At 47.5% G+C, this 12,332-nt stretch overlaps 1 protein-coding gene across 2 annotated transcripts in view; it reads right to left on the minus strand.

Annotated features, from left to right (window-relative positions):
* Window positions 1–3,323, minus strand: part of FUBP3 (far upstream element binding protein 3) — a 47,877-nt gene extending 44,554 nt beyond the window's left edge. For both annotated transcript variants that reach the window (XM_053919675.2, XM_053919672.1), the window contains exon 1: window positions 3,165–3,323. In XM_053919675.2, the coding sequence (XP_053775650.1) occupies window positions 3,165–3,248 (84 nt within the window). In that variant the 5' untranslated portion in view covers window positions 3,249–3,323. The remainder of the gene's footprint in view (window positions 1–3,164) is intronic.
* Window positions 3,324–12,332: the final 9,009 nt, after the last annotated feature.

The raw sequence follows: 12,332 nt of genomic DNA on the forward strand, positions 1-12,332 counted from the left end.
CTCAGAGGGAATCTGCTGCCTGCACACAGCACTCTGCCACACTGCCCACTGCTCGGGCTCAGGGCGAGGCAGCAGCCCTGGGAGGCATTTCCTGGAGTGCTGTGGAGTTTCTGAGGACCCTCACTACTCAGTATTTCCAAAAAAAAAAGTGCTGGTAAAAAATAGGTTGGAACGTTACTTTCTGTTGATTCTACAGCGGCTTGACCGCAATCACTTGGGTGCAGAATCAACATAACGCTCAACTCCGTGAGGTGCCAATTACACGGCAGGCACGGCGCTAGAATACTACAGAGTTACGCAACACGGAGGCACTGACTGGGTCTCAATCAGAAGCCCTAAAAAAGCAGCAGCAATCTGGCCAGAGAATCTCTTCTATGTAGTCGGTGACTGGCAGACACTGGTCCAGCTTAGGGAAGGCTGCTGGGAATCTGTAATGCACTGCGGCGCCACACTGTCTTGTTCCCGTGCAAATGCGCGTGCACCTGATGATGGGTGACACTATACCCCCAGCTGTGGGCCTTCTGGACACATCTTGGGATGTTTAGAAAACTAAACAAAACATTTTTACCTATCACCCGTAATCTCCACGAGGTCCCCTTGTAACCCAGACAGACAGTGAGGGCAGAGGTGCCACAGAGGTGCAGCCATAGCGCGGGATGACCTATTTTGGCTCTGAGTCCACATCCCACTCTTATTAGGGCCCTGCCCTCTCCAAACAAGGTGAAGAAACAGCCCTTTATTATTGGGAACCGGCCAGTGACTGCAGCACTGAACGCGACGGTTGTTTAATGCCCGGCAGTACTGGATATTCACCAATGGCACTGAATCGGATCACATTTCTACACTTGTGTACTTCCCTCCAGGATGGCTGGGTTATCCACTGTGCCAGACACTAACAGCAACAATTGGTTCTCTTTGTTAGAAAAAGTTCAAAGGCCACACAAGGAGGCTTCTAGATGCCAGGAGGGAAGTTGAGTAGATTAGGTGCTGGACTCCAAACACCAGACATAACAGAAACTGCAGGTTCAAATCCCAGCAGGGTCAACTCAGATGCTATTATGATTTTCTAGATAAACTGAGCACCAGAGTGCCTCCTGCTCCCTGACAAACTTACGAGGGCCGTATGGACTGTTGCTGGTGTTTATGAGGGCACAGAAGAATGAGGAAAGCTTTGCAATCCTTAAAAGAAACACAATCTTTCACTTCCAGTTACTGTTGGGAAAAGACCATCTCTGCAATGGTGCCTACTGCAGGGAGGTACAGGACCGCCAGCATCCAGGAGCCCTAGTGACACGGGATCCTTTCAGGTGAGTTTGACAGTAAGCATGCAATGTCTTAGATTTCTACCATTGCGTTCTTGCCCAGTACACATCTATAAAGAAACCTAAAATTACCCACAAACCTGTTCATTTTCTTTAGTTTTTAAAGGCCATCAAGTCCTTGGAGATAGTATCGACCTCCAGCAGTTAACATTCAGAAGCAATACACTCACAGCAGTGTCTCCATTGGGCTTATTACCGCTCCAGTCAATGGTGCGTCTCAGAGCTGGGAACATTTCCAATGAAGGTTTCTCTGCTAGTAGTAAACACCACTGCTTCCACAATCCTCATTAGGTCAGCATTTAACAGCGGGTCTCCCTCCCTCTCGAGCAGGTTGTCCAAGAATATGAGCTCAACCACTGGCTCAAGAGAAGCAGCAAGTCTTCTCCATGGTTCAAAATTCATTTTACGTTCAACTACCGGCCTTCTGCAAACTGAGGCTCTGAGCTCTTTAGGGCAGTGACTACAATTCTTCCTGGGTACAGAAGGCCACCAAGGTGATAGTCACACATCAGCACAGAGTGAAAGCCATTACATATTAGTAGCCAGTGAGAAACAAGGTTCAGGACCCTGTAGAGTGGAGGAGAGCAGTGTAACACGCCGGCAAGCAGGGTGCTGGAAGGGGAGCTGGATGGCATGTTCATCCATGACAGCTCTGGCTGGCTCTGGAGTCTAAGGAAGATGGATACTCACTACTGTACTGGTTGGTGCCTAGGCAGTAAGTAACAAGTCACCGGATAAAGTCTAGGTGGAACCACAGGTTTGGAAAGTTCTGGGATCCAACATAATGTCTACAGGAGCGTCAGTATTAAAATGAAAAGTCAGTGTCTGGGAAACAGGTAGGCATCCCTCCCCTGGAATACTGGAAAGAGATGGAAAAGACCGTATCTTCATGTGACCGAGTGGATCTTCTAACACAATGGGTCCTGTGGCTCTCTGTTAGGAATCAAGCAGTAATTAGTTACAGCCCAACTTTTAAAATATCAGTTAGTAGGCCTACAATTAAACAGGAAGAGATGAACACAAGCCATTGGGCAGAAGCTGAAGTGTTCGAGCTGCTCTGTCGGTGAGCTTTATACACACAACACAGGGATGTGTTCTGCTCAAAGCACCATGTCCGAGGCCCCCTGTGCCAGGCCCCATATTCATTCTCCAGGGAAGCTTGTAACCTCTTAAAAAATCAGTTTATTTAAGTCTGACAAAATGCATGACATTGTCAGATGGTAAGCTTTCACTGCTGGACTGGGTCCATAACACACTGTCCCCGCGAGAGGAAAAACTCTTGCCCATAAGGAATCTCTACGTCTTATGGACCACCCACAACTCCTTAACATTCTCCTCTCTCACCTCTCCAAGAGCACCCTCAAAAGTAAAAACCCTCGAACCCCTCCACTCCACCCTCGAAATATAGAAAGTTCGAAGAGGATGTTTTCCAAGTTTTACGGAGCTACTGGCCCTGAGACAGCCGCCTTCTGTCTACACCCGGGTCCTCCCCGTGAGCTCCCTTGTCCCCTCCCCTCGCGAACCTCAGAACCCCACGCTCGCTGGCTGCCCTGAAGGTCCAGTTGTGGCCGCAAGCGATGGGGCCAGGCGTTCCGGGCAAACCCTGTCCCAGCTGCTGCAGGCACCTGGGAGACCCGCCCGACAGGCTGGGCCTGGGCCTCACGGTGGCGCCTTCTCTCTCGGCTCCGCCCCGGGTGCAGGAGCCCCCAGGAACCGCCAACCCCGGCTGAGGCGTCAGCCCGAGCTGCCTCCCGACCCCAGGCCGGACCCCCTCCTCCCCACCGGGCTCGGCCCTGCTCCGCCTCGGGCTCCGGTGCTCCCGCCAGCCGGCCACGCCCGTACCTGCCGGACCCGGTGCAGGGCGTCCACGAAGCCCTCGGCCTTCATCCCCACCGGAGCGCTCTGCCCCTGCACCAGCTCCGCCATTACCGCCCCCGCCGCCGCTCCGCTGCCCCGTCCGGCCTCCCCCTCCGTTTGGGGACCCGTAGCCGGAAAAGGAAAGTCGCCCCACTTCCGGCGGAAGGGAAGACAGGACACTGGACGCGAGAGGAGCCGCGTCTGCTGGGCGAGTCAGAACACGTGACCGCGGTCCGGCCGGAAGTGGGGGGCGGGGCAGACGCGGGAGGCCGCCGTCGGGTGTCGGAGCGCAGGTCGCGGCCCCGCCCATCCCAGACGTGATTTGGTCCAGTTTGGTGGGTGATGCGGTGGTGACAGGCTCTTGAGGCTCGAATATGGCCCGACGTGTCCGGCTGTCGGCTTTTTGGAAACTGAGAGAAGAGTGACGTGGCTCTCCCAAAAAACAGCACCCGAGCAGTGCGAGTTCCCTGGGAGCCTGACCCTGTCCACCCCACCCAGAAATGGCCATTGGTGTGGAAGATTGGGACGGAGCGCTGTGAAATAGCACCAAGAGGACCCAAAGGGAGGCTGGAGGGCAACGGACAGCATCCCCCAAATCAGTGCCCCACGGTGGCAGGGAATCCCTGGCTTGAGTCCTCCCACCGTAATCAGTTTGCTTGAGGATGGGCTAGCGTCACACCTGGGGTTGCCTAGCGACACAGCTCCGGAAGGACGCTCCCACTGGAAAACCAGCTGGGCGTCCTCTTACAATCCTTCCCCTGGGACTCTGAGGAAGCAGGAAATACCAGGGGACCACCCTTGCTAAGTCAAGACCAGCTGTATTGCAAGAGGGCTTCTTGGAATGCTTAACTTTTTAAAAAAATGGTAGGGCCTGTGTATAGAAATTTCAAAGCAAGGGAAGGAATCGTAGTGTTGCTACACACTTGACCTTTGAGGTGGATCTCAGAAATGAGCTAACAAAGCACCCAGAAAAGAAACAAGACTTAGGGGCTTCTGAACGAACACATCTTGTTGGAGGCAGGTATGATGCCAAGGAGTTGGATTTTAGTCGGGAGTCATGCCGTCAAGCATCTTATGCCCAACTTCAAGTTGGGAAGGCAGATAAGCCCTAAGAAAGGGAAATAAAGAAGTAAAACCCCGTGTGACTTCTCTTGGTCCCTGGTATCAACATGATAGGAGAGCTTTTGGTTTGGGGGGGGGGAGGCATGAAGAATAATCGTCCAATAGTCAAGAGCAGTTCTTCATTTGTTAATGACTTCACTACTAGCCTGTAAATCTCTTCCAAGCAGAGACTGACCTCCTCCTCCCCCCTCGTATCCCTATAGTTTGGCGTGTAGTAGGTGCATAGGAAACTGATTTTGAATTCAATAATGCCAAATTAGGATAATTCCTAGCTAAGGGAAAACAAAAGGATTTGGCAAAATTGCAATATTGAATATGATCACTTTCTGACAAAAATGTTTCAACCCACATAGGAAAGCACAGAGTGGGCTGTGTGGCTGTCACTCTGCTATCATAAGGCAGGAATGACACCTGCCAACCCATCTGTTCATGTCCCAGCCTGGGTGTGCCGAGTGTTTTAACTTTGCTATGCTTGTAAAAATCAAGGATATGTCACCAGCTTTCCGGAACAGGGAAGGTTTCACTGACCCAGTTTTAGTGATAACTTGTGTTGTGAATACTTTTTAAAATCTCAGATATGTTTATTCATCAAATTTCATCCATTTCTCTATCTGAGAATAAATAGTGAAAACAGGGCTGTTGGCTTAAATATAAAGTACATTAAAATTTGGTCCAAAGACCACAGAATACCTAAGTAAGAAGACAAGCTTCTGATTCTCCGTCTCTTATTGGTTGACCAACTTTGGGCAACTCATTTCTTGGGGCACAGAAGAGGAAGGTCATGCAGACTCCTTCAAGTCCACTGTTATGTGTTCTACTGACTCCCTGGACTTCATTATCTTCATGTTTATCACAACTGCTTTCAAATCCCCATGTCATTATTTGTTTACTCTCTGTCCGCTCCGCTGGAATAAAACCTCTGCGGAGACAGGGGCCGTGCTTGCCTTTACCATGGCTCTCGCTAGCACCTAGCACAGTGCCTGGCATTTCATTGGCCCTCCCCCTGTTCACGAGAACTCTGCTCTCATGACCTAATCACCCTCCACAGGACTCATCTAACACCATCGGGCATTCGGATTTCAACGTATGGCTTTCGGTGGATGCAAACATTTAGCATCGAGCAAATATGGAGGGGTCTTTGTATGCTCCGGATATCTTTTATAAGATCTGTGATTTGCACAAATTTTCTTTCGGTGTATAGCTTTCCATTATTTTGAAAAGCGAAAGTTTTAAATTTTGATGGAACCCAATTTATTCTCTTGTAGGCCATACTTTTGGTGTTTCGTCTAATAAGAGAACTGCCTAGTCCAAGGTCACAAAGACTTTCTTGTTTTCTTCTAGAAGTTTTATCGTTTTAGGTTTTATATTTAGGTCTATGATTCATTTAGAGTTAACTTTTGCATAAGGTGTGTAGTATGGGTCAAGCTCCCTTTCACGAGGATATTCATTGGTTTCACACTAATTGGAAAAGGATGAGCCTTTCTCCGTGGAATTGCCTCTTACTCTGATCAGAAAATGAGCTGCGTAGGTGCGGGTCTACTTCCGTACCCGCCATGGACATACCTGCCTATCTTTTCTCCAGCGCTGTCTTGATTACGGTAGCTTCAGAGTACATCTTAAAAGTAGGTATTATGAGTCCTCCAACTTTATCCTTTATCAAATCGTTTTGGCTATTTACGCTCCCTTATCTGAGCATAACTTTGGCTTGTTGGTATCTACAAAATCATCTTACTGGAGTAGAGTCGAATCTATAGACCAGTTTGGGGAACATTCCTATCCTAGCAATAGCAAGTCTTCCAATCCACTAACAGGACATGTCTCTGCGTTCATTTTGGTTTCCTTTGATTTCTTTCACCAGTGTTTTGCAGTTTTAAGGATAAAGATCCTGAACATATTTTGTTAGATGTAGACCTGAATTTTTCATGGTTTTTTTTGGGGGGGCGTGTGTGCGCTATTGTAAATGGTATGCTTTTAAAATTTTGGTTATCAGTTAGTTGTTCGTTACTGGTATATAGAAATTGATTTTTATATTAAACATTTATCTTTAAACTTTGTTAAACCCTTACTTCTAGGCGTTGGGAGGGTAGATTTGTTGAGATATTTTTATGTTGGCAATCATGTCATCTGCAGATTGGGGTAGTTGTATTCCTTCCTTTCCCATTTGCATGTCTTTTACTACTTTTCCTTGCCTGTTGCGCTAGCTGGGCCTCCAATACAGTATCAGATAGGAGTGGTGAGGGTGGACATCCTTGAAATGTCCCTGATCTCAGGGAACCCGCATTCGGCCTTTTACCAGTGTGCATGGCACCAGCTGGACATTTTTTGCAGACATCCTGCATCGAGTTAAGGAATACCCCCTCTATTCCTAACGGGCTGAGAATTGTTCCCATGCATGAGTGCCGAATTTGGTCAAATGCTTTTCCATGTTACTGAGATATGATAAGGGTTTAAAGTGTTTGTAGTCTGTTCCTGTGGTGAGTTACATGGGTCGATTTTCGAATGCTGAGTCAGCCTTTCCTTCCCATGGTAAACCCTACCAAATCTCGGTGTCTGTCCCTTTTGTCGGATCATGTCCTTTCTGCTGGATTCGACTTGCTAGTGTTTTGTCCAGTGTTTCTGCATTTACGAGGAATATCGGTCTATAGGTTTCTTTACTTGTAATATATTTGTATGGCTTGGTGTCAGGGTAATACTGGCCTCCCAAAATGGTTAGTAGGTATTACCTTCTCTTCTATCTTCTGGAAGAGTTTATGTGCAGTTGGTCTTATTACTTCCTTAAATGATCTGTAGAATTTGCTAGCGAAGTCATCTGGGCCTAGAAAGCTTTGCTCATTGGTGTTTTTGTTGTTGTTGTTTGCAGGTTTTAACTATGAATTTAAAAAAGTGCAATCTGACAACCTCTGCCTTTTAACTGGGGTGTTAAGATCAGTTGCATTGAATGTAATTATTGAATTGGATTGACTCGGGGCCATCAGTTTAGTGTCCATTTGCTCTTTGTCTCCTCTGTTTTTTGTCACCTGTTTCCCTTTTCTGCCTTATTTTGGATTATTTGAAAACTTTTTAGTATTCCATCTTAATTTGCCTATTGGCTTTTCGGCTGTAGTCTTTGTATTTTTTTTAATGGTTGCCCTTGTGTGTATACAAATCAAGTGCTTTAAAACAGCGTATAAATGGTATCAAGCTCCATGCATCCTTCTGTCATCTGGCCTCTTTGTTTGGCCCCCGTATGTTTTTGAGGTTTATCTAAGTTCACAGACGTAGCCGTATTTCAGTTACTCTCATTCCATCATTCCGCTATCTGAACAAACCAGGAAGTATGTATTCTTTCTCCTGTGGATGGCCATTTGGATCGTTTCTATTGTTTCTCTGTTACAAATGATGTTATAGCAAATCTTCTTGAACTTGTCTCCTTGTGTACTTGTGGGAGACATTCTCAAGGATAAGTTCCCAGAGTGGGGGGCGGGGTGTGAAGTTTCCAGGAAGGGGGGACGGGGTGGGGGTGGATGGTAGAGAATATGCCGCATCAATTTTGCCAGGGAAGCCAATTGCTTTCTATAGTTTCTAGGGTGGACCGTGTCTCCAAAGTGGGGCACCCAACCCCCCAGCTGGAGATGAGTTCTCGTTACTCCTCATCCCTGCTGATAGAATTGTATGTTTTGAAATCTAATGAGTTAAAATTTTTAAAATGAATGTTAAAATTAAATTGTATACTGTGGTAAAAAAAATATATATATATATGACATAAAAACTACCGTTTTCACCATTTTTAAGTGTACAGTTCAGTGGCACTAAGTGCGTTCATGTTGCTGTGTAACCATCATCTCCATCCACCTCCAGAGCTTCATCTTTCCAAACTGAAACTCTGTCCCATTAAAGACAAACTCCCGTGTTCCCCTCTCCTGGACCCTGGCACCCCCCCGCCCCCGCCGCCACTCTGTTTTCTGTCTCCATGAACTTGACTGCTCTAGGGCCTCATCGCGGGGGACTTGTACACTAGTTATCCTTTTGTAATTTCACTTAGCATAACGTCTTCAAGCTTCATCCATGCTGCAGCATGCGTCGGAATTCTCTTCCTTTTTAAGGCTGAAGAATATTTCCTTGGATGAATAGACCATATTTTGCTTATGCATTTATTTGTTGAGGGACACTTGGGCTGCTTCCTCCTTTTGGCTGTTGTGAATAATGTTGCTAGGAACATGAGTGTATGAATATTTCTCTGATATTTCAATCAAATTGAAATTTAATTTGTGCTCTTTTCTTAGGATGAGCACATACTTGCTTTCCAGGAAGACAAGTCTTTTGAGGGCTTACCATCCCCCTTAGTGCTTGACATATAGTGAGTCCTTAGACAATAGTGACTGGCACCTTGAGAGAAAGGGAAGGTCATAGTTCACCCTCCTCCGATCATGGTTATGGTGTTGGATGGGCAGGTTTCTCTATAATTATTCGCAGGGAGGTTCTGAGATAGAATCTCACTGAACGCTGTGTCTCTCTAGCAACAGAAATTGTCCTATGGACGGTGCTGCCCCAAGCCAGACCTGACCATTTGGGGTCTTGTTCTTATTTACTTCTAGCAAAATAGTTGCCACTTGACATAGGAAGAGCTTTATTCACCACAGGAAGGGAGTCGAAGCATAGCACAGCCAAGTGCTAATCTTTGACCTTGGCTGTTCAAGATTTGCAGGTGCTCAGCTGAGTGCCAGGGAAGACGGGATCTGCTGATGGTGGAGGAAGTGGATTTCCAAGGAGTGTGTGCTGAAGCACTGTTTACCGAGTGCTCTCCCATCCTGAACGCACGATATACGTCGTCTCATGTAATGGTGGTAACGCTCCTAGGAGACCGGCACTGGCCTCCCCGTTCAGTAGATAAGAACATTGAGACTCAAATGGGTTGTCCTGGCCAGGTAGCTCAGTTGGTTGGACTGTGGTCCTGATGTGCCAAGGTTGTGGGTTTGATCCCCAGTCGGGCCATATACAAAAAGCAACCAAAGAACATATGGGTGAGTGGAACAACAGAGCGATATGCCTTTCTCTCTCTCCCTCTCACCCCCTGCCCTGGCCCTGTCTCTCTCAAATCAATAAATAAAAATAAAAAAAAAAAGACTTCGATGGGTTGAGGGACCTACCACAGCCACCCAGTGCCCTTTATGGGCTTGTGTAAGGTTTCTGTTGTTGTGCAACAGATGGCCACATATTTAGCAGCTTAAAACCAATTTGTTACCCCCTGTAGGTGAGAACCATGTCACAGTGCAGTGTGGTCCCTACCAGAGGGAAACGGGGTGGGGAGGCAGGGGAGAGCGGGGGGAGGGTTAGTGGTGATGGAAAGAGACATGAGTTGGGTGGGGAACACGCAATACAACATACAGATGATGTCTTACAGATTCGTACACCTGAGACGTATGTACTTCGATTAACCAATGCCACCCCAATAAACTTAATTTTTAAAAAAGGATGATGTCACAGGGTAGCTGGGCTGAAATCAAGGTGTTCACTGGGGCTGAGGTCTAATCTGAGGCTTGTGGGGCCTAAGCTCATGTGGTATCTGAGTTCATTTCTTTACAATTGTAGAGCTCACGAGCCTGGCTGTTCATGACCCTCAGCAACGCCTCTCCCTGCTGAGTCATTCTCTTTTCAGGGTGCACCTGATTAGGTCAGGGCTGCTCAGGGGAACCTCCCTTTTGAGGAACACAAAACCAAAGTCAAGGCACTGGAACCCTAATCACAGGGCTGCGACCCACCACATCCATAGCCCTCATGGACCTCTACACAGGTGTCCACATGGCAGAACAGCAGCTGTGCCATCTTAGAGTTCTGCCTGCTGCAGCAGCCAATGGAAGCTGCTCTTCCATGTAAGGAAATAAGATGTGTGGGTCTGGGGGGAGTAGAGAGGGGGATCAACCATTCAGTTTTGCCCGGAAATGAAGGGTTTCTGGGGCTGGGGGACTTTCGGTGCTAACATAAGGAAAGTCTTTGGAAAATTGGGATGAGCTGGCCCCTCCCAGACCTGTGACAGATAAAGATCCCCCTCGTTCTGCACCCATCTTGCTCCCTGAGCCACCCTGGCTGCCACTTTGTGCTTCAGGAGGGGAGGGCAATCGGAGGGGGGATAGTGCAAAGTAAAAAGGAGGTGAGCAAGTGGGAAGGCTAAGAAAAGTGGGGATAGAGCATTGATTGAATCACTGTAGAAACCTGGCCGTGGAATTGAAGCTACTAAATGCACTCAGTAGTGAATTTGTTCATTCAATGAGTTTTTTAATCTTTATGTATTTTTCGGAATACAACAGCGACACCTGCTTTTATAAATAGTCCCAGGAATGCCTTGGAACCTCTACCAGAAACCTCTACCAGTAAATACCCTCCGAGGCCTTGCTTTGTGAGTGATGCCAGGGGCAGACATGGACCCAGGCACACGTGGACTTGCAGTTCTGTTTTCAAATAATGCACACTAATAGAATAGTTCATGGTTATAAATAACACATGCTAAGAGAGACCAGTGTTATTCAGCACCCGGGAGTGAGGGAAGTCACTTCACAAGGGCATAGAAAAAAGCAAGAAAGATTGGAGAAAATCTGATGAAAAAGGTGGCCTCTTGCATGGGACACGTGGACCTCTGCTGATGTGGCACAAGGGCGTTCCTGGTGAAAGGAAAGGTGTGAGCAAAGGTATAGAGGTGTAAAGGCAAGAAAATGTGGCGTCCACGTGGACAGCAGTTTAGCGGACCCGCAGGGACTGGGACAGTGTCGCCAAGACCTGGTTTCTCCCTCTGTCTCTGGGCTCTGCTTACCTGGCTTGAACCCACTCCCAGACGGGCTCTCTCCGCAGCGTGGCGATGGTGGCAGACCATGCTCGTGTGCAGCCCCAGCGCGTCTGTCTGCGCCCCAGCATTCCTAGAAAGGGATTCATTGGCTTGAAGGGATCACGTACCCAAGCCTGAAATAATCTCCGTGCCCTCGGCCAGGAGATCGGCCGGTTAGAGGAGGCTCTGATTACCTCGCATGCTCATAAAACACGCCGCTAAGAGACCAGGCAGGCGCAAGCCAGCGCTCCTGAACGCCTCTGGCTCGGCGCTGCCCGGTTGCAAATGTTTCTTTGTTGTTGTCATTTTCTTTTTTTGCTCAGATAAACTCTTAAGAAAATAGAAAAGCTGCAGACTGGGAGAAAATATTTGCAAAACATGTATATGACTAAAGGCCCTTTCTATGGTATATGAAATACTCCTACAACTCAATCACATAAAGGCAAGCAATCCAAGGAAGTGGGGGCAAAAAGGAAACATCGCAAAGGAAGAGGAACAGATGAATAAATAAGCATGATAAACTGTGCTCAACAGTATGTGTCATTAGACAAACGCGAATTAAAACCACAAAACACCCACGTGAATGGCTAAAACGAAACCGACTGACAACAACACGTGTGGCAAAGGTTATGGGGTGGCTGGAACTGTCACAAAGCACTCTTGGGCACAACCACTCAGGAAAGGGAGGTGGAGGGTCTTACGAACTGAGACCGTTCCCACGGTGTAACACCACAGTTCCACCTCTACCTATCCACGCAAGAGGAATGAAAACGTGTGTTCACCAAGGAAGTTGTCACAGCAGCTGCTTCAGAGCCTAAAACTTGAAGCTGCCCGAGCGGCAAAGTCAAACAGTGGTGGCCTCTGAGAGTCGAGGGTGCAGACTGAGTGGCTGAGGGTGTGAGGGAACTTTCTGGGGTTCCCTGTGTGCTGATGTTCTATCCATCGATAGGGCTTTGGGCTATGCAGTGTACACAAACCTCAGCCAATGTCAAGATTGGTGTATTTTATTGTACGTAAAGTTTACAGTATAAGAACAACATGAAAACCCAGAGTTGGACTCTAGGCAATGATACCTATTTGGGTGGAAGTATACTTACGTCTGCAATTTACTCTGACATGCACTCACAGTAAAATGCATTTAATCGTTACGTGGAGGGGCAAATAGATAAATGGACATGAGATAAAGGAAGTGTAGTAAAATATTACTGGAACAATTTAGATGCTGAGTTCACGTG

Source organism: Desmodus rotundus, chromosome 1 (assembly GCF_022682495.2).
Source record: "Desmodus rotundus isolate HL8 chromosome 1, HLdesRot8A.1, whole genome shotgun sequence".
Taxonomy (NCBI): domain Eukaryota; kingdom Metazoa; phylum Chordata; class Mammalia; order Chiroptera; family Phyllostomidae; genus Desmodus; species Desmodus rotundus.